We start from the raw sequence: 23,049 nt of genomic DNA, 5'->3' as shown, positions 1-23,049 counted from the left end.
TGAACCTTCATCATCGTACAGCGTACACTCTACAAAAGTGGAGTGGAGACGACTCCAAGAGACGTACTATATACATCTAGGCCTACAGCGTTTAGACTTGCAATCCACTCTTCATCGTCTACGAAGGTCTCTTTTCTAGAGACTGCATTTTCCTGAAATGTCTAGCAAACATTAGACACGAGAATCTGACGCGACGGTCCGGCAACTCAATGGCGTGTCCCATCTCTTCTGCAATACTGCCGTACATGTATAGAAGCTGACCTACATGCAACCGAGGTAGCTAGCAGAAATGATGATTCGCTGCTTAAGCTCCTATCCACTCCTATCTACCTAGCAGAAAACGAATCGATGGCAGAAAAATCAAAAGAAAAAATCAAATCAAATAAAAGGGAAAAAGTTGAACATGGACTTTGGCGATAGTGTGCCAGCACGTCGTCGTCGTCGTCGTCGTCGTCCCATCGGAACCGAAACGTGCCAACGGCAGCGAATCACGTTATTGCCGAATATATCTCCGCCGACTGATGGCCGATCGATCCCCTGCATGGCAAATGGGCTCCTACTGCTTGGCGCGCTATACTACGGCTGTACTTGGTTAGTCGGACTGGTGGAGGTGTGTGCATGTGCTCTGTGTGTCTACACGACCGGCTACACTAGTTTATTCGGTGCGGACCTCGTTTTTGCGTGCGTGTTGTCGTTCAAGTTTGGTTGGTTGGTCCCTCAAGTTACAGCTTTTCCCCCTTTTTTTTTGACGTTTCGTCATGTGCCACACACGCCAAAATGTCGACACTCCCGGTAAATAACAGTTGGGCACTGTCAAGTCACCAGCCGGCCATCATTGACCGGCTGGCCAGTGTCCTTTTTCGCCATATTCTGTATACCTTTTCGCTTTTCCCTCTCGCTCCTCTATATCCATTGACTTGAGCGCAGCCGGCCTTTCGTTGTGTCGCCACTACATCCTATAGCTCCCGGCCACATGAGCGCCGAATCCATTGAAGCTATTCGATGATAGGCTGATGGCTGCTGTTTGCTGCCACCGTCGGCCCGTTGTTGTTTTTACCCGCCTGTGTTTGAACAAGCTTTACGCTTTTCGCTTTTCGCCCTGCTGCTGGCGCACCGCGCACGCCAGCCAAAACTCTCGCCCCAGCTGGGCCGAATCTCGCTCGTCGTTTGCTTTTGCCAGCACCTCACTTCAACAGTTCAACCACACGTACAGTCGTACAGCAGTCGTACTCGTATTCAGAGAACGAGGTTTTCAAACTCTTTTCAAAAGTCATCTCATATTCATGGCATTTCTCTGCTGTTTTTTTCTCTGTTTCTTTTGATTTTTGATCGCATTTCAACCTCTTTCTCCTTTTGGCTAATGCTCTCTAGCTGTTGTGTAATATTTCATCCTATTTTCCCTTTATTTCATATGGGAAAGGGGAAAAGGGAAAAGGAAAGAAGGAAAGAAGGAACGGCGTAATATCTGCAAGGGCTTTGGAGCACCAGCCACCACCAGAGAGCACCTATATAGCACAATATAGCGGAGTTATGAAATATCGAGTCCATTACATGTCCGCGCCGTGCATACAATATGACTAATGCAACAATATGAGTCTATGACTTTAGATTTATTAAATAGCTTTGTCATCGTGGCTCAATAACGCATTGGCAAAAAGAAAAAAGAAAAAAGAAAAATATAAAAATAATTTATAAAAATGGGAAATCCGAAACAAAAACAAACAATGAAGAAAAACAAATGTTCTACGGAAAAACTCTCGCCAATGGTTCTATAGGCTAAAAGCTTTCCGTGGCGCAATCCACTCGCTTTGTGGTCTCTCCTAGGGCCTACTCTGATTTCCTCGAGCGTAGTGTGTGTGTGTGTGTGTGTATGCTGGACTGCGCTTTTCCTGGAATTTTTCATTTGGCACTCGCTTTTCCTGCAGGTCCAACTTGAGGCAAGAGCTGGCGGCTGTTGGTGGTGCTACTGGCGCAGGGCAGTTTACTAAAAAATTTATATTTTTCCTGCATTTCAATGGTCTCATTTAGTCTCAAAACCGAACAAGTTTCAGTCGCGGAGCGAAAAGTGAAACAAAGAGCGACATCCGCTTAAAAGGGACTGTCGGGCGACTGCATTATGTATAATTGACAGAAGAAGAAGAAGCATGCATGATGACGTGAGGTCAATACCTAAACTATTCCACTTCCACTTTCTCCCACGTATTCCAGGCTAAATAATGTAGATTGAACAAGTTTTCTTTATGATCATATTTTTTTTATCTACACCATATTCTGGTGTTTGTGAACTAGACGAAACGCGATATCAAAGAGTATTTTTAAGTTTTTCTTGCGAAATTTGAACGGAAATTTTGGTTTTGAACGAAATTAACTATTATTACGAAATTCTCAGTCAAAAATGAAGGTTTCAAATGTAGGCCTATTTCAACTTCATGTTATTTAATAGCTTCCTTCGCTATTTATATAATACAGTGGCAGCAAGAAAGCCTAGCTACGTATACCGAACTATACTATATAGTTCAAATTGTAATTCTTATATGTCAAATTAATGTGATTATATATATAAGATTGTTGCGATCGGCTCGCAATGTTCCGTTTGAGAAAAATGGGACACCGAACTGGACGGCCGGGTGTATGCCGGTAGTAGACGTTGTTCTCGATGAGAAATAATAAATGAAACTAGCCAAGTAGAAAGAGAGACAGCATGTCACCTCGATATCAACTCGCGTGCCTATGACGACGGCCGGGCTGGCTGTCCGAGTGTCCGTTTGTCCACGCAGAAGTGGTATATATGGTCTTTGTTCTTGCACGGCCTCTTTCTCTACTAACTCCCGAGTGCCAGCACAATACGTTCTTCTAATAGCGAACTGAACTGAACTGAACGGCAAGCCGCACGCGGTATAACACTCGCGATTAATCGGGATCCTTCGTTTTCTTTGACTCGTCAACTTTATTTGGACGATCATGTCCACGAATTGACAGCGACACGCAAATATCCTGAGCAGCAGAAATCTGAGCAGCAGCTGGGCAAAACGAAAAAAAAAAAAAAGAAGAAAAAAGAAGAAAAAATACTGAAATCTAAAAAGCATTGCTTTTTCTGCCTCGAGGGCTTCATCCAACCAAGTGCAATCCAGAAATCTATTCTTCAGGAACGAAAGAGTTATTTTTAACCTTGTACATACTGATGAGAAATGAAACTGGAGCCTAGCTTTGCAATGATAAATGCTATCGTGATGAATGCAATGCATTACTGGCCTACATGGCCACATGTATATACGCACACTCGCCCGAGGGGGGGGGGGGGTTGTCGTGCTTCGGCATTACCGTCCAGCTTAAAAATAAAAACATCTGAATCAGTTAGGTTTCACATGTATAGAGGAAAAAGCTGATGCCATGGAAGAGCGAAAGCAAAAAACCAAAAACCAAAAAAAGAGAAGAGAATAAGGATATAAGGATATTTAGGCTTTATATATTATATAATACTTCCGACTGCAAAACGCGACTACTATTATAAGAAGTGTGTATATACGTATATTTCGTTAGTAACTTCGACTGCGTGACACACACACTGTGTGTAGTCTTAAAAAATGCATTTCGTGGCACGAAGGAGAGGGATCATTTAGAAGACACGGCATAAAAGAAAGTGACACTTTTCCAGATCTCCGGCTTTACAAATGGAGATCGCGTGTAGGTGTCGGGAGTCGGTCGGTCGGGCCGTCACTACCGTATTGCGTCAAGTATTTAGCTTTAGACGGCGGGCGCGCAACCCTCTCATAGCCACCAACCGCCAGCGCACCCATCACGCTCCCCTATACGGTATCTAATCTGCCCGTTCAGTTGCTCCCATAAATAGTACTTCATCCGAGTATTATTTTTCTTCTTCCTTTTTTTCTTTTGTTTTTACTTTTCGAGATTTCTTGCACTTTACAACGTATATACGCCATAAAAGTTTATTTAAGGGGGGGGGGGGGCAAAGGCGATGGGCAACTCCTGCGTCAACAAATAATACCCCATTCTCATCGGTGTGTACGTGTGAACTGTAGAACTAGTCAGTGACGGTAGACCCAGTTGCTTGACTATTATGAGCAACTTGGAGCCAAAGCGAAACTCTTATCTCTCCCGCATGAACTGTGTCCTTCACTGTGCACCTAATATACGTAGTATAACTCTTGATAATCAACTTTTGTTCGACAATGGGATTTTTCAATGCACCAATTGACGGAAGAAAAGGACGATCGAATGACGCCTCAAAATACAGTTGTGCAACACAATAAAAGAAGAAAGTAAGAACGAAAGAACGAAAGAACGAAAGAACGAAAGAAAAATGGAGAAAACGGGTAATTCCTTGGGTAATTCGCGTTGCTGTTCAACTTATTCTTTGCTTTGGCCGCGTGAAAACGTCAATAGAAACGTCTTTTGGATTAAAAGTACGGCGTCCTTCAACATTCGAGTTTCTGACAATAGTTTAGGTAACCTTTATTTATTTTCATCTTGGCGTTGCTACGTCGCTCTCGCCGCCTTGCTCGCCAAGTCGTCACTATATACCTACAAGTCGATAACGATAACTATATAATAGACTAGATTGTGACTAACTACCATGAATAACGAGAAGCCGAAGCGTCTGACGAAACTTTGAAGTTGCACCCAACGAGCACACGGAGCACAGTGCAGCCAGAACCAACCGGGTGACCGTTAGGATAAAAAAAATAATAAAACAGAAAAGAAAGAAGAAATTCTCAAGAAGAGCGGACGTCCGTCGTTATACAGTATGCATTTGGGGGAAACAAGTATCGCGTGCGCTCGAATCGCAGAGGGAAATCACCGACCGGACAAGGGGGTTCAAAGATAAAAACAGTGTCTTCTTACATTCCTTTTGTGCTTTTAGATGTCGACATGAACGGCTGTGTGTAGCCTATATGTTTAGTCTGACCGGGGTCGAAAAATAAGAGAGATCGTTCATTTGACCGAAATCTTAGACGTGTATCGTGACCTGTCACTTCATTCTGGCACCATCACGTAATTAGAAGACAAAAGCAAAAAAACAAAAAAAAAAAATAGGAAATCTTTCTTCTTCCATTCCATCTTGGAGATCGATAGGAGTGCAGAGCAGCAGGCCACATACTGTGTAGTGTTATACGCTTTCCAGTTTCCATTGCACACCCTCGGCGTTGCACACGAATACGGCGAATATGGCGTTGAGCTGACGCCCCCCTTTTTTTTCCTGGTGAATTGCCACTAATATCGACCAGTCGACCTGCACGTGAATTTGCCTATGATCCAATCTAGCCGGCGATTAATTCCCATCAAACTTTGTTTTCCTCCCCTGCAAGCTGCAAGCAATCTAACGGGGTAGACGGTAGATCGATGTGTTAACGAAGTAAAAACACTCGTTAAAAATGTTAAAAATGTGCGGAAATCTGAAAAATATAACAAAGAAAAGCGAAAGCCCAAACAAAACAGCCGAAGGTTTAACTGCCGGAGAAACAGGATGTGCAGCACTACTCGAGCGGCGGGTAATGCAGCGTATTAAGACTTGACGAACTGCTATACGTAAGAGACGAAAACAGTCAAGAGCAACTGTTTCATTTGCGGCTCATCGTTGGAAAAAAAAAGCGAAACCGTAAGTCAACAGACACACCAAAACAGGAAAAATAACATCAAGCAAAGAACCATAAATGCCAGTATTATAATACTGAGTATTGATTTGGTTTCGCTCCACGCCATATATCATCTCCTTGACAAAAAAGTAAGTCTTGCACAAGCATTACTATAATGCCCAACTCTCTTTGGCTCGAAGCATCCGTGAAGTTGTATGTGCACAGGCCTGTGTATAAATGCAAAACACACTACAGCACCCCAAAGCCACTCGAGATTCACGGAGTAGTAAAAGAAAAAAAAAAAAAAAAAGAATACATAGTTATGCCTCGAGGCATGTCATTATCGGTGTCATTCAACAGCCATTACAGTGTCTAGTCAAGCCAAAATCAGTACCGGTACTTGTTCTTTATACTGCTGGAAACGCATTAGAGAATCAAATGATTTTTCGCATCGATACGGCATAATGTGACGATCTGACAATCGTAAGACGGCAGTAGTAGGTTCAACCGTTCAAGTATTACCCACTGCTAGTCTATCAGCATGTTTCAAGCGAAGATATTAACGGCGACGAGGTGCGCGTGCAACTGAGATGAGTCCCATTGTTCCTGATTCCTTTCCTAAGTCTCTACTGCAGTGCCGAGGTATATAATACGTCGTCAATAATCCATTATCGATTGCGGTCTATCGTGTTAGTTCTATATTTTTTCAAGTATCGTGTAGTGTAACATTGTGCCGTAATTTTGTGAACCGTAGTGAGTCGGTGACTATATACCCACGGCAAACAGATAAATAAGAACGAAAACTAGACATTGTACGCTAAACCATGATTACAATAGGATAAGCTTTTATTGTGAATAGCGGAAATGCCAAGCTATTACCGATGTATAATATAATATGTACCCTACGTTACAATCGATAATCTCATTTGCTATTTTTGTGTCTCTTGTCCTCCCGAACATTCGATTTCTACGAGGATTTCTATAACATACAATGCAACTCCACTTCTCAGTTGAATCGACTATATCGTATACTGTACATATATACTGAGTTGTACTACTACCATACGTAGGTATTAAAACAGGAAAAGAAGGTTAAACTGGGTCGTTAACTTGTACACCAGTATTCATAATTCCCCACTGAAAGTTCATCATCTTCTTGTACCGTAAGTAGATCTGAAAGACAGTTCAGGTTACTCAAGTGGTGATTATGCTCCGCTGTGTGATGAACGTAACGCGAGGATGGCAGGACGCCGAGACCAAACACATTTTCGTGCAGCATTGGATTTTAGACGTAACTGTATGTACGTCCTGTGTCAGTGTATTAGTCTAACTGCATGGTGTTGGTGAAATAGCTGGACTTTGTTCTTTGTTGTTAGAGCTCACCCCCGGTTCCGTTCCCCAGTGAGACGAACGTGAAAGACAGCTACGACGAGTTCTAAAGCTTTCGAATGATTAATTTTGCCAAAATGGGAAACTATGCGTGCGCGAGAATCGTCAGAGTCTTGCATACAGCACATCATTAACGGATCAGAGGAGTAGAAGCCTAGCCTACCTAGCCAAACGAAAGAGTTCAAGTGTCTGTCAGTATTGTTATTGTAGTTGGTGTATAGGCTATCCCATTTTCAAAAAAATGTTTTTGGTCTGTTGTTTTCGTGCGTGGCATCACATCAATAGAGTTAAAGCTAATCCAGTTCCACCTCCAGCAACTGACTTTTCATCCCTGAGAATGTGATTGAGTAACATTCAAATATATATAATCCAGCTATTTCGTTCGGAATGGAATAAGAGAACGCAATTTACAAACTGATTTCTTCTTTCGGTTCCATAAGGTATGAATAAATAACATGAATAAACTCTGGAAAGAATTTTAATCAATAGGCGAGCGAAAAGGGAAAAAGAGAGATCAGCACACACACACATCCAAGCCTGTCGCAACCCATATCGCAACCGCACCACAAAAGGATAAGGGAGAAATAAAGAAAATAAAGTGCGAGGCATCAGCTCTCACTCCTGCATGGGTTTGACTAGCCGACGTTGAATTGTTAGACAGTTGGGGATTTTTCACGTAGGGGCGACGCTATCGGAATGTCAATAGGGCCCGGCCTGCCCGCCCTGCACCAGCACTAGCCGAGTCCTGTGATATGAAATCAATCAGCCCCATGCCCACCCGACCCCACCACCACCCCCTGCATGCCTTCCGACGGGACACACATATATTAATATTGAGACGTATCGAGTCTAAAGGGAGGGGTGGGGCGAGAGAGAGAGCCGAACCGAAAATGCGTGAGCGTGATGTTGCCGAGCCTGTGAGCTGAACGGACAAGAGTGACGTGGCAATCTTGTTTCTTCAGCCAGGACAACATCGAGGGAAAACTATTGAAGGCGGCGAGAGAAAACAGCAACCTCTCGCTAAACAGCAACTCATATGCCATCACGAAACGAATCACGTTGGGGGATACCAGCAGCAGCGCCTTAGTTATACGCTGTGCGATACTGGTATACATACGAGGATAGACGGCATCCATCACGCTGCCGCTGCCATGGATGGCGGTGGACGACACAGGAACACGGGACTTTCATAAGCTGATATAGATATTAGGCGGGCTCCTAATACTCTATTATAGATCTAAACGCCAGTGCCACTTTACTGACAAGACGGGCAGGAGTCAGGACTTCGGGAGAGATGTTAGAGCGAACCCGGCGAGATCAGAGAGTGCACAGTGCATGGCGTGTATTACTGGGCAAAGAATTTGTTTCTTTCTTTTTTTTTTTCTTTTCTCCTCTTCTCGGTGCTGGAGACGGGAAAAAGAGGAAAGAGTACCGATATTACGAGGGGGAACTCCATCGAACTCCATGGCAGACTTGGAGTGCGTGGTAACGCCAACTGACGCTAATTTATACACAAGACGCTCGCGCTAGCTCTCGTCTCCGCTGCAACCTTTCTTTTCCCTTTTTTGCCCGCCCGCATGAGACTTAGAATTTCCACGAGATAAAAGATGAGACGTGTAGTAGGAGCCTATATATACTACGGAATAAGTAGCAGATAGCTATAACGTCTCCAAACTCCGTACTAGAGGCGAAAACCCTATAATACCATCCTATAAAAAGGTATACCAAGAAAATAAGTTTGAATGCTTATTTAGACTGTTGGCTGATATCGCCTTTTGAGATGTTTGTGGGCGACGGCCTCGCGTGACCCGACATCATTTAATGAGAAATTCGTACACTTGAGGGCCATGACGTTCGCCGTGAAACGATTAACCATTTCAATAAAAATAGGAAAATTCGTAAAGCCTGGTACGTATAGGTACCGTACGTATAGGCTCGCAGGAAACGAGTCATTCATTTTTTTCTTTTTGTCATTTTATTTCTTGTCATTAAATCAAGTGAGTCCTCTGTCAGCCAGCAGGATGCGTCAGTAGATGCGTCATCAGTCGTCAAAAGTTAACTGCGGTACTCACGAATATAAGGAAAGCGAAGGGAAACGCCAACGCAAATCTCTAAGGAATGAACGTGAACAGAAACAAAAAAACAAAAGAGACGAACACAAGAATTGGAAGAAATTATCCGCATAAATTATCCGTAGATGACGGAATAGGAAGGCATATTTTCGCATTCGCATAATCGCATGGAAGCTTACTCACTGTGGGCTGGGCTAGGCTCGAATTTCCCGTGACAGTTGTACTTGTACCAAGGCTTTGCTCCCGATATTCCTGGGGTTTATATTGAGCGCACTAATTGCGGAGTTAAGTTATATAGGCCTGCATTATTACTCCCACACCATACTGTACATTTGCTAGTATATAACAAACAATTGCTGCATGCCTTAAACCCCTTCCACTTGTTTGTAGAACACCCGAATTATTATCAATAATTTTTTAAAAATCATAATTCAATAAATTGGCACGTTCTCGTTTCATTCTTCCTCTTTTATTTCGAAGGGGATTTGCCTCATGCACCGTAATTTTTTGACAAATCATGTGACTATCATGAAATGATCCATCAACCATCATATCTTTATACGAGATGTCCTGAGAAATTTGTTGTTCGATTGTTGTTCATTTGAGCCGAGCAGCTGGTTAATTCTTTTGATCGGTCTAACCTACATATTAGAATAAATTTAATTCGTATAAAAAACACTTTAAATGGCTGTCATAGAGTTGATAATTGATATGTCCTTAAAAAGTTTCTACCAATTAAGCTAGTTTTAGGAATTCGTCACCTATTAGGTGGGAAGTTTCAGTTTAGTTTGCAGAGTTTACAGAGTACACACAGGCTTGTGTTTATACATCAGCAAGAGAATGATTACCATAATACGCCATATTATTCTCGCTTGAAAGAAAAATGTTTAAGAATAACAAACATCATTTGGCTGTATGGTTACACCTATGTATATTTTCTTGCAGCTGTCGAAGCTATTATATATACACTCGTATTTTTTCTCGTCACAAAAAAAAAAAAAAAATTATAACTCAGCTGATGAGGTACGTTATTATTGTCTTATTCGTTCGCGCCCTTTCCACAAGTTCCGCAGAGCTTCCCGTTTTCATCAGCTTCATATTTCTTTCGACACATCAGCACTCTATTAAAAGAAAGCACAAGAGGCATTTGAATTCACGCGGGACTGTATCCTAATAGACCTATATATCCTGGATTTTGACGTCAACATCTGCCAAAAATTCCACCCTCGAGGATGTACTACGCATTATTAACATGCAGCTAGTTTCAATTCACCTAGGCCAGACACACATGCACTCTGTCGGCCTATAAGGCATTTTTATAGAAAGATACAGTATTATAGTAAAACATACACTAGATGGTATAGACGTGATGCTAAATAGCTAAATGCTAGAGTCATTTGGCTTTTCCCATCATTCCTAGCATCCCTACAAATGTAAAAAGTTACAGACCTCTAAATCTAGTCAATTTTACGTTTTCTTTTGTGATCATTTACGCGGAAACAATATGCGCAGGCAGGAATTCGAAACTTTGCATTCTTCAACACACTGACTTCGAATAATCGTATATTAAGAAAAAGTAATTCTCAAACGGAAAAAAAGTTGGTAATGTGCTACTATTTCTGAACACGAAATGAAATTAAAGTGCGTCATCAATTTGATTTAGGCCTATACACGTTCGATGATGGTGCGTGTACATTGTATCCTATCACAGAGTCGGGCTTCGAGTTTATGTAGACGGCATGCTTCCAAAATATATGGAGAGATGACGTCTAACTACCGGTGGTCGACTGGTTGATTGAGGGGGGGGGGAAAGAATTGACTCAGAAGAAAGGGACATCATAGGATGCATTCAATCCAAATTGGATGTCGAATTCAATTACGGAATAACCGACAGCTATACTGCATGTCTATTCAGGATGAACAAGTATGGAATATCCTGATGGATTAGATTGATAGTCGCCACGAGTAGCTTCGTGTTTCGTATAGCCTGGCGATCTCTGTAGCCACCGATACCATACTATAGGTAACATTCAAATGTGTACATATGTAACCTCAACCCGGATATCACATTTGCAGCCACACATAATGGCAAGGAAATGAGCAATTGACTTGTTGCTTGACCCGATTTCTAAAGAATATAGAAGTATAATAAGTATAATAGAAGACTCGATGACACAATCACACACAAGGAAAGAAAGAAGGGAAAGAATCAAATAAATGAGGTAGAAAAAGCAAACCTTTGAAGGCTTTATTATTTGCCGCGTGATGCCGATGGGTGTTAGATTGGGCACTAGTCGGTTTTGCACCGACAACGGTAATGCCGCTCACTAGAAACAAAATCCAGTAGCACAAGCAACAGATCCGCATCATTTGACCGGTGATTTGGACCCCGCACGTCATTTCTCCAAGTCAATCATCACTGACGATAACTGAAGATTCAACGCCCGCTTATCCCGATACGACACCAGCAGCAGCAGCAGCAGCAGTAGCAGTCTAAATTATTTGCATGGCGCACCGGAGCGCATTATACAGCATCCGCAACATACCCTAGAAGCTGATATTGTTTGCTGGTGAATGAAAACTCGTCAGAGAAGTGAGAGACCTGCCCTGCCAAATAGACGCCAACGGCACGAGCGAGCCTACCTGCACGCGTGAATGGCAAGGGCGAAGCGCTGTGCGGAGGAGGTCAATTACGGAATAGTGTTGGTGGTTTGCCTGAGGTGTGATTTTCGAGTGGGAAGAGATAAGCGTCGAGAGTTTCGAGACGATGGGAGCGAGAGAGAGACACAGTAAGACGTACCGGCGCGTTTCACGGTCGAGCCACTACTGAACACTGACAGCCGGCGAGGCAGCACTGGGGACTACTGTATGTGTGGTACGGATTGGGTGCATGGCCATCCAGCTTGCTGGGCGTCCCTTTTCCCAACCTTTCTGATGCTTCCGTCTCCACTCCACACGGGAAGGCGGAGACATCGACAACCCAAGAAGCAGCAGCAAGACGAAACGAAAGCGAAACGAAAGCGAAGCGCGTGATGCCAGGCGCGGCCGCGGCGCAACATGCAGCGATGAAGATTTCTCCATACAGCATGATCAAGATGACGTCGACGATAACGGCTAGGCTAGACGACGGTAGTGCTGGTGTGCTGGTGCTCTATCATCCACGTCGATCCACAAAGGAGCGTGGCAAAAGCAAAGAAACGAGAAGCGGTCAGGGAATTGAGCCCACAACCAAAGGCAGCCGAGATGCAGCAATGGCTAGCGGGGAAAAATATTTGGACTCAGATATTACACAGTATATACTGTACACCATCCAACCAAATGGCGTCCCATGTCAAAAAAGAAAAACAACGTTTTGACAGCCCAGCCGGCACTAGGTATTATGATCCGCCGGTCTTTGTCTTGGCTTGACTTTATTGATCATTTTCATCGTCATCACGCCGTGTGTGTTGGCTAAACTCACTATACGCACGGCTGCTATTACACACGCACACTAACTTGAGGCTTGTACAATAGCTGAACACCCTGGCAGATTCACCGCCATCTACATGGGCAGTTTGTCAGCGTTGCTTTGTTCAGTTCCTTCTCAACCTTCAATATCACTATCATAAATAGGTGAGAATTTCACGATCGTTTTTTTTGTGTGTGCTGTGTGTGTTCCGCGTGGCTTATTCAAACTGGTGCGGGTTTATCTCATTTGGTTTTCGCTTCACCAATAAATGATGCTGACAAGCAGACTGTTCCATAATGCAGCGTTTGATGCATGCGGTAGAGAGAACGAACTATAGAGCGCTATGTATATACATGCAGAGATGAACGTAGCATGAACATTCCAAGGCAACTTTATCGATTGATATCGCCTATTTAATCAATATACCTTGTCTTTCTACGTATATACTCCCGAAAGGCGTTAAGAAATAGACGAAGACAGAAATGAATCATCGATTGCAACACTATAAACAGTGCAACAGTTAACAGACCGCTTGTCTTGGATGTCTGCATTTAATTGTTCTCTCTACGTTCTTAAGTTTAAACCTCGCGTCTAATAAAGCGAGAAATGGGAGACCAAACTAATGTGTAAAATAATGTTTTGTCTCAGTGCCAACCAGAGAGTGCATTGGTAATGCTGTAGCCTATAATATCCATAACGTTTAGAGGCTATTTTTGAGATGTTCCTACCCGTTTCCCTTCGTACTTCATCATCCGCGGCCGTCTAATAGTTGCCAAAAGGTTATGGCTTCCTAATAAGTCCGTAATGTCATCTCTAACGCCCTCTTCTACCTCCCACGCTGCCCTCATCGACGTCAGTTCAATCCCCCCTCCCCATATTTGTTCGTAACTCCCATATAGGTACTCGACACGACGGAAAGGCGTGATGCTTACAATAATAATGCCATGTTTGCCATGTGGCAGATGTTGACGACGTCCAGATTTCCTTGGGAAACACAACAAGAAAAGGGCGGAAGAGCGAAATAGCGAGAACAATAAGTTACTAATGCGCACATATAATACGGGTGGGGCTGCTGTGTATAGGCCCGCATAGGCATTTTAGATGATCGATAAAGCTTCGATTATTTTCTTTCCGAATGATGTGGCCAACTATTGCAGTTGTGTTAGTCTTGAAGTTTTCACTCGATTTTTCCTTGAATATATTAGTCAACAGCACATTACATACATTCCACAAACCAATGGGATTTAATAATCGATAAATGGGAGTTGGCAGAACGCCCTAACAAAGTCGACGAACGCAACGCGATCGTCGGCATACACAGGACATTAACGGGACATCCTTCTTTTGGAACATACGCGCAGGCATGCATATAATACAGGTAATAGTAATACGTTGTAGTCCTTTAAAGCTGCTATACATAGCGATGTCAGGCTAACACCAACACACGGTAATCACGGTACATCCTTAGAGTCAATATGCTGACAACGATTTATTAAAGGTGTGCCAGATCTGTGTTTAGCTGACCATAAATGACCATTCATCACCGGAAAACACGACGAGACACCCTTCAGTGTTTTGTCTCGTTACCCACTTGTTTTAAGGAAGAAACTCAAAGAGCGAAAGAGACAGGATATAATACGCGGTGATTGCACCGAATTGCACCGATACCTGAAGTTCTTTTCGCTTGGGTTGTCTCCATTCGAAGTTGGTTATTTGTGGTTCGCTGACCGTTGAAAAGTAAATTACAAGTTGTTGTAGTGTCTGTAGTATAGCCCTGTTCAGTGCACTACATCACATTGCAGACACGGCTATACAGTTAAACACGCACTTCTGACAACGACTTGCATGATCAGTTGATCAGTTGATCACACACATTGATAGGGAGGTATCATTATCAAAGCTTTGAACGGTGAACATGGACGTATCCGTATAATATATAGCGATATATAGTTTGCAGCCTCACAAAAATGTGTCCATGTAAATACACGGGCCAAGATGACGACATCAAGAAAGTTGTTATAGGCATGTATGATTCTTGTGCTGGTATCCACTGGCACCCTTTTGACGATCGAAGTCTGTCAGTCAACTTGTGAATTTCTTGATTACAAGACGACATCGGAGTCGCAGCGAAAGTGGAAAGATGGTTGCGCATTAAGTATTGTGTACGTTACGTACGATCTTACCCCGAGCACAGTTTACAAATGTCGAGATGAGTGTTTGGGCATTCATATTGCTGACAGCACTGGAAATGAATACTGATCTTGATTCCGCCGATTCCATGTTAACTGATATTCCACGCTCTCTGCTGCGTGTCGTTTTATAATGTGTTTTATTATAGAAATGAACGGGCCTATACCATAGCCATTGCTTTGATTGGGCGGTCCGAGAAAAGTTGTACTACAGAGGCTGTTTGGTGATTATGTTAGACAACAGAGCCCGACGCCAAAATTGGCCATTTTCACTGGAACCGTAGGCGTAGGAGCGAGAAGCTTTATCGGTATACTTGCATGGAATGCCGCATCAGTGAACAGATTTGGCGTCGATGATATGTGCAAATGTATAGCATGCCATGTGGTTTCAGGCTTCCAAGTAGCCTACGTTCTATATCCTCTATCGTTATTAGCGTAGCGGTTAAACACGCTCGTCCGCGCGGAGGACGTGAAATCGAGCTTCAACACGCCATCTGCTCCTGTACAGGAGTGATGCCAATGGTCCAACATCAGTGCGGACATGGTGTCCACAAACCTGTTTCAGCTGCTTTTGATTTTGATTGGCTATCCAAATAAGGCGATACCAGATTACATACGCGGTGTAGGATGGACCACTGAAATTGCAAAATTAGGCTAGCAGATATAGATAGCGCTGGTCGCTTTAGCCTTAAACCTGTACCAGCTCTTATACTACCAAACATAGTTTTCCATTGCCATTAAACGGAGGAAACAAAATAGAGAACATAATAGATAACTGGAATTTTTCACGACCTGAAGATAAAATAGAAGTATAGACTAAACTCAAAAATTTTTATTAATATTTATCATAGCATTTTATATTAATACCTCTCCAGTCTCCACTGCTGTGTAACAGCTATACAGCCTTTTGTCTAAACAGATTAAATGCTACAATTATTCTACACTCAAACGAGTTGGCATTCTTGTATGCCTACATTTTCACGCACGTTCAACCTTTCACGCGAAATGTGCAAAAAATAGAAGAGTAAGGGAAAGGAATAAGAGAAATATGAATCCCCCAAAGACGCATATCCGTGTTGTATAGTAAAGAAGGAAAAGGACAGAGCGAACCGAGAGGATATACATATACATATTCAACCAGAGGCTTTATAGCCTTCGCTATATATGGGGGAAATTCGATTTGACCGGCTTAGCCATCACGCAATATCGTCGGCTAGGTCACGCTCGGACGGAGAGCAAGGCTCTCGAATCTTTATCTTGGTATTTATTCTATTGGACTATTGCCCTCCCCCCTCCCCTCGCACAATACTTAGGTAAAATAGTCCCTTCTTTCTTTCTTTTCTTTTCTTATCTTTATTTTTTTTCTTTTACGTAACGATTGGGATAAGCCGTTTTTTTTTTTTTTTTTTTCAATCAAGGGAAGAGGATAGTTAGCCACTTTTCCGTAAGGCTCTACGGGGTATTCCTAAACTTAAGGCTCGGACCCAAACTAACCTAGTTTTTACGGACAGGGATGGCAAGGAAATCAAACAGCACCCAACCCAAGGCTTTCAAAATATGAAAAAAACCAATATGACATCTTCTGGATCAGGTACTCAGGAAGAAAATCTTTGTCTGGAAACATAGACTTGAAGATATTCCGCGCCTACATGTTTAACAACATATCACCATTGAAATCATGTAAAAATTACTGAGTTAAACGCAACAGAGAAAAATATAATAATCACTTGAATAACATGATTGTCAAAATCCATTGAAGAATTCGGCCCAGGACTGGAGTACACATTCGCGACATCACACATAGAACAGTGTGTACATGCAAATAATTACCAATGAAAAATGACAAGTATTTTGAACAGCAGTAGAGATTGCGAATAATGATCAATGGAATAAATCATTACTCCTAAAACGATTCAACTATACAAAAATGTCACGAAAGTTTTACTTCCCATCATATTATTGTATGATTTATCTCTTGGCTGACGAACAAATGAATTTAATCGATTATCATTCGTGAACATTTTGCACTTCCTGGTTTTCTAACGACTCCTGCAATACGACCTCTTCTGCCGATCCCTCCAATATGACATCTTCTGGATCAGGTACTCGAGGAAGAAAGTCTTCGTCTGGAAACATAGACTTGAAGATATTCCGCGCCTACATGTGTAACAAAATATCACCATTCAAATCATGTAAGAAACTACTGAATTAAACACAAAAGAAAAAATATAATAATCACTTGAATAACATAATTGTCAAAATCCATTGAAGAATTCGGCCCAGGACTGGAGTACATATTTAAAGGCAACATGTCAGCGTAACTTTCATACTCGTTGATGTTGAAATGCAATGACCAGATAATTTGGGGTTTGTGTAAAGCTTCGTTTTCATTAGATTCACCGGTACTGAAAAACGTATCGATTACTTCCCTTAGGTCTTCAATTGCTGTTGTAACTTGGCGCGTAATTAAATGAACCACGTCTTTTTAAAAGAAAATGTTATCATTATCAAATTTGAAATTTATTTGTGGAGATTATGTAATCATTAATGGGGCGCGTTTTGAGAAAGGAAACTTACACAGGCCTTGTGGACAAGCCATGGTTGATGCCGAAAGTTCAAGAATTCGCACGGGTTCTTTGCCGTTCAATGATGGGAGATTAATAAGAACTGCTTGATCATTGCTGGTTAAAGCTCTGCATGTGACAAAATCGCAGTATTTAAAATTTGTAATTACGTTTGTTAATACGACAGACCACAGCATACTTGTTTGTGACTAGAATAGCGCGGGAAATTCCAGATTTGATTGTCGCTAGGGGATTAAGGGAATCCTCTATTAATATGAACTTGGCCTTTAAATTTTGGTTATCGCACATTATTCCTGTTGCCTGTCCATCGCTACCAATTATTATGCTTTGAGTACTACGCTTCAGACAGTAGACTCCTCCAAACACTGCCGAACACCTAGACTCGATTATTTTTTTATTTTTTTGTATGTATTTTAAGAATGGTGTGACCTATTACTGACCTACAAAAGCATTGCGGTAGTTCTCCACTGCCATACAATGTCCACAGAAAAGGTGTATTTCCATATCGTCCAATACTTCGGACAAACTTCTGAATATTTTTCACAGCATCCTGGAAATTTGTTGATTCTTTAGCCATAGCTACCGAGTCAATGAGATATTTTCTAACTTTGCCCTGAATTTTATGGGCATCAAGGAAATTTCCAAAATTTCCCATTTCATCCTCTGAAAAAACAACAACAACAAAAAAAAAAGATTAACGGTAGTGACAATCAGCAGTTATAATAAAGTTGTGTTAAATAGAAGAACCTTGAAACTTCTCTGGCTTTGTTTCATACTCCATACACATGGACAGTATTTTCATCAAAAGACGTTTTTCAATCATTGTGATATCTTTAGAATTGAAAATATCAGCCCTTGAGCATGGTACAGGAAGTAAACCACTCTCAACATTATCATAAGTGTAGATGCAGGAGACATTTTTGAATTCAGCATAACGACAAATTCCTGAGCTAATTAAAACTTCTACCATCTCTCCTTTTGAATATAATAACTGCAAAGAAATACAAATTTTATTGATGTACCAAGTTAGGAAGACATAACTAGTAAAGAAATGGTTTCATCACCTTGGGTGACAAGTCAAAGTTGAACTTTCTTGAGTGTTTAAGAACTTCAGATTTAGTCCATGTTTGCTTAAGGATTCCATTATTAGTTTCTTCTATCCTAAGTTGGTTATCAATGGTTGCTTCCACATCTTCATCGGAAATGAACCATTTTTCAACAACATTTAGAACAGTGTTAGAATTTAAACCAATGTGAAGACTATAAGTTTCTTTTTTAGTTTCTTCTATACACTCGGTAAGTCCTTTGTTTACACCTAATACATTATGCAAGTTGTTGAATGAAAAGGTAGCCCAATTGCTCCCATAGAAATCCCGATGGTCGACATGTACAACTTGCTTTCCAATTCTAGAGGCTGCTGATGCAACAATACTCTCTGTGAGGCCTGTGAAGACAAACTTGTTTCATTCATTCGGTGTTGATATTTAACATTTTTTGTGTATCTACTAATTACCTGTACCAATCACAAGCAAATCACATGGTGAAGGAATATCGTCAGTCATTTTTAACTCAAATCCGCGAATTTACTTGGAATAACGATATTAGAGTTTTCTAATGTGTTGAATTTATTGCCACAACAGACTTCGTTCGACGACCGGATTGAAAAATCGGCGCTAGCCCACGATCACGAAATGATTTCCGTTTCTTGTCAAATGTCAATAACAAACGGTTTGTCGACAATTGCCACAAAGAAATCAAAGTGACCCTCTCTAGTCTCTCCACTCTCTCTTTTCGTCAAAAAATGTCAACATTAACTGACATTACTGGATTAAGAACACACGTATTGCCACGACATCTTACGTGGTGATAGATAAGCGTTTTTATTTCGATTTTTTAAAATTAATTAATTAAACGTAGCCTTCATGTCCATATAACGTTTAACGTCAAAAAGAAAAGCTCTATTATGATTATTAATTCATCTTTTAATTTTACTTAAAATAAACTATTGCAAATATAGAAAACAACTTTTACTGATGAATCTGATTTTACTCATTTTAGTTGGTTAAAAAAAATAGATTTCACTGTATTATTGGAATAAGAACAAAGAAGTATAATATATCGGGCGATTGAGAAAATCTATTAGAACCTAACCATGTCGGATATTACCATCGAAATCAGAATATAATGACCTACCTAACCATGTCGGATATTACCATCGAAATCAGAATATAATGACCTATCATCAACGCAATTATGTTTATGGATTCGATTCCTATTCTTTGCTTTCATAATCATGCATAAACTAATTGCCTTTGTTTGTAAATACACATGAGGAATCAGGAATCAATAAAATGAAGGATTTTTCAACTCATTTAGGATTCATTACTTATTATGTGTGGGATACTTCAGTCAGCACACTTAGCACTTTAACCAGAAAATTGTTAAAACAAATTGCGACATATTTTTAAATTTTGTACATTTGCCATCATCGTCCCAAAGCTTGCATTTGTTGCAAGCATTACTTGGTTGGTGAAATTTTACACTCCTATTTAGTAAACTATGCTAACCCGAATGGTTTAATAAAGGACGGGCATACTCCACAAAATCGTCGATAAGGACGGGCCAGGCTCCTTCTTCATCGTAGTTAGAAAGGTCATCATTAATCAGCTGGGCAAAATCAAGAAGCAAGTTCCACGTGTCTTTTGGTATAGAACGCTTGTAGTGTTCCTTAATATTAAAATAAAATATTGATGTGTATTAAGTTTTCGAATGAGCCCAAGAACTAAAACGAACATCCTACATACTTGCAAAAACGAACACCATAAATCCAGAAATTTAAAGCGGCCACGTAGAATGATATTCCAATAAGCAATAGCCATTTCCAAGTCCAATCCTTTCTGGCCTTGGTTTTTAGCATAATTAAAGGTGAATTGATAAACATCTTTAAATTTTATTGCATCTTGAATTTCAGCTTCAAGAGTGGGTAGTTTCATTCTCAATTTTTCTATTGAATCACACCTAGGGAATGAAAATTATTTTCTCTTAACAGGGGACATTGGAGAAGGCAAAAGTTATATAGTTTTACCCCATTTCAGTCATCCCATTAACAAATTCTTCTTTTGTAAATACACACTGTGTAGAAGATTTGAATTTCCAAGCAAGCAGCAATACCAGTCTAGAATCTGGACTTAAACCCAAATCCTCAAGGAAATGCATAATTCCATCTGCAAGAATTTTATCATGTTCACTGGAGTCTACAAACAAAATTATATAGGTTATGGTAATAAATTATTATATTTCAGTTTATATTAACCCGTATTAACCTCTATACTGGACGAAAAGTTGTTCTATCTTCTTCCAGTCTACAGGGACAGGCCTAGGCTGGGAATCCCGGAAGTATAGCTCAGCATTTTGAAAAAAACGGTCAGATGCAATGTCTAATCTCCAATCATGCTGGGTCAAACAAGCAATTGCAGTTTTCTCATTGGCTTGTGTAAAGCCCATGAACTGACGAACCTTCTCTTTTTGATTTCCCCTTAATTTGTGCTGGAAAATATTGAAAATATAATCACAAAGAAGTTAAAAAAAACATCAGAGAAAATAATAGATATAAAAGGAGGTCGGACATGTAAAAAATATGTTGGTAAGTAAAGTATTAATAGTAGAACATTTCTTTCTACAAAGGAAACCATCATATTATTTCAGGTTCTTCTGTTTACTGCATGATACTGTAATAAATGAATTTAAATTTTCTACTTTTAAAATAAATGAATATTACCATAATATAAACACAAGTCAATCCTATTTTTATTCGTCTCAGCAGTTCGAACAGATGATATTTTGATAAAGCTGAGAAATACAACTTTTGTTTTACTTAGATTCACAACCAATGCCACTGGCTCAAATATGAAGTTGTACTATGTATATATCAACGAAGGATGGTTTACAACGGCGCCAAATTCAATTCAAACTGACACCTGGCCTGGTTGACCGGTTGAAGTACTGGCAATATTGTTGAGTCAAGAAACTCGAGATAATTATTGTAACGTCAAAATATAACTGCACATGAACTTTGTTCGTTGCAGTGATAATAACCAGTTAACCACGACTCTAAATTATTCTAGGAAATAATTGCCTGATATAATTGCAACTTTTCGCAATGGAGTAGTTGGACATCCTGCGTTGTGCATTCTCCGCAAATTCGAAAATCTCATTTGTGTCCAACTCGGTCTGTGTCGCCTACAGCGTCTTATGGGAAAACCAACTTCTCCTCGGTAAAAAAATTGTTTTCTTATCAATGACTCTGATTTTCCCCCCTTTTTTTCCTAACAGTTAATACTTTATTCATTTCTCTATTACCTAATTTTTATTTCTATCCCCAATTCCATCTGGTTAATTTTTATTTAATTTTTGTTTGTGACTGGTTTTTTTGTTCGTCTCCTGTAGCAGACGTTTCTAGACGTTTCTAGACAGAATCGACCACGCTACGAACGAAATTCTTCTGCTACAGGAGACAAAAAAAAAACCAGTCACAAACAAAAATTAATTAAAAATTAACCAGATGGAATTGGGGATAGAAATAAAAATTAGGTAATAGAGAAATGAATAAAGTATTCACTGTTAGGAAGAAAAGGGGGGAAATCAAAGTTATAGGTAAGAAAACAACTGTTTTAACGGGAAGAAGTTGGTTTTTCCATAAGACGCTGTAGGCGACACAGATCAAGTTGGACACAAATGAGATTTTCGCATTTGCGGAGAATGCGCAACGCAGGATGTCCAACTACTCCATACGTAAGGACTCAGACGTTCCAATCACGATCCAGCAAAAATCAAATAGTAAAAACAAATAAAGGATCTTTTTTTAAAGACCGTTTGCGTTTCTCTAGCATTTCCCAGTGAGTCACAATTTGAACTTGAACTAGTAAGCCCATTTCCATATGGGCCTCTCTACTGCCCGGATACTTTTGCCTCGGACAAAAACCTAGCCTTCCCATTAATTTAAAATTAAAAAAAAAAAAAAATTGGATTGTTCCTGGCACCCGAGAGAACCTACACCAAAATTTTCATTTAAATCTAATGAAAATTGGAGCACTTTTTCCCATTGCGAAAACAGCGTTTTCCCAAGGTTCTCTCGGGTGTCCGGATACTTTAGGTGCCTAATGTAACTCCACCAGGGTGAATCGGCTCGGATCGACCGCATTTACTGCTCCCTATCTATATGACAAAAGTTCTCCCTAATTGCTAATGATACTATGTACGTGACCGACAATGCGGGGATTCACGCTGTTTGTTAAATTCTCCCAGTGCCGGAAGCGTCCAGTCCTCCCCAGCAATCCATCTGGAATCTTAATACGAATATATTGGTGGAAGATGCTTTTCGAATGCAGATCAACACGTCCTATTACACGCCACGTCTCAGCCGCTCCGAAACGAAAAAGTCTTGGAGTGGTGGGACTGTGATAAAGGAAATGGTTCGTTTTTGCCTGCTCTGAGAAAAATGTGGTTTGCTAAGTTGCAAACATTTTGTGGTTTGGAGATTTTTCCAAACAAATGTTTAGGTATGGGAAACAAAATGTTTAGGTGTAGGTAAACATTTGTTAGATTTTGCTATACGCAACATTTTCGTTTAGAGACATGTGTACAATGAATCTGGCGGGATAAAAAAAAAAGGTGCATCCCTTTCTTTTACTTCCGTCGGTGAAAACAAAGAAAATGAAATCTACCCCTCTTTTAGTCACCTCAACCTCCCATCATACAGTGGGTACCGAAAGT

The 23,049-nt window shown here is 40.7% G+C and overlaps 3 protein-coding genes across 3 annotated transcripts in view; all 3 read right to left on the bottom strand.

Annotated features, from left to right (window-relative positions):
- LOC124348543 overlaps window positions 1-11,881 on the bottom strand; it is a 31,975-nt gene extending 20,094 nt beyond the window's left edge. The window contains exon 1 of the mRNA XM_046798774.1: window positions 11,293-11,881. Coding sequence (XP_046654730.1) covers window positions 11,293-11,455 — 163 coding nt within the window. The 5' untranslated portion in view covers window positions 11,456-11,881. The remainder of the gene's footprint in view (window positions 1-11,292) is intronic.
- Window positions 11,882-16,387: 4,506 nt separating this feature from the next.
- Window positions 16,388-19,118, bottom strand: LOC124351133 (rab proteins geranylgeranyltransferase component A 2-like). Its single transcript, XM_046801892.1, has 8 exons — window positions 18,791-19,118; window positions 18,342-18,721; window positions 18,025-18,268; window positions 17,718-17,940; window positions 17,456-17,653; window positions 17,270-17,385; window positions 16,932-17,173; window positions 16,388-16,849 (listed from the first exon to the last, which is right to left on the bottom strand). Exons 1-8 carry the CDS (start codon window positions 18,837-18,839, stop codon window positions 16,700-16,702), a joined length of 1,602 nt encoding a protein of 533 aa, XP_046657848.1. The 5' UTR covers window positions 18,840-19,118; the 3' UTR covers window positions 16,388-16,699.
- Window positions 19,119-19,736: 618 nt separating this feature from the next.
- Window positions 19,737-21,213, bottom strand: LOC124351134 (DCN1-like protein 1). Its single transcript, XM_046801893.1, has 5 exons — window positions 21,056-21,213; window positions 20,601-20,823; window positions 20,363-20,531; window positions 20,082-20,295; window positions 19,737-20,004 (listed from the first exon to the last, which is right to left on the bottom strand). The coding sequence occupies exons 1-5, from the start codon at window positions 21,056-21,058 to the stop codon at window positions 19,840-19,842; spliced, it is 774 nt and encodes a 257-aa protein (XP_046657849.1). The 5' UTR covers window positions 21,059-21,213; the 3' UTR covers window positions 19,737-19,839.
- Between the last annotated feature and the right edge of the window lie 1,836 nt (window positions 21,214-23,049).

Source organism: Daphnia pulicaria, chromosome 7 (genome assembly GCF_021234035.1).
Source record: "Daphnia pulicaria isolate SC F1-1A chromosome 7, SC_F0-13Bv2, whole genome shotgun sequence".
Lineage (NCBI taxonomy): Eukaryota > Metazoa > Arthropoda > Branchiopoda > Diplostraca > Daphniidae > Daphnia > Daphnia pulicaria.
This window is presented reverse-complemented; position numbering and strand designations above follow the sequence as displayed.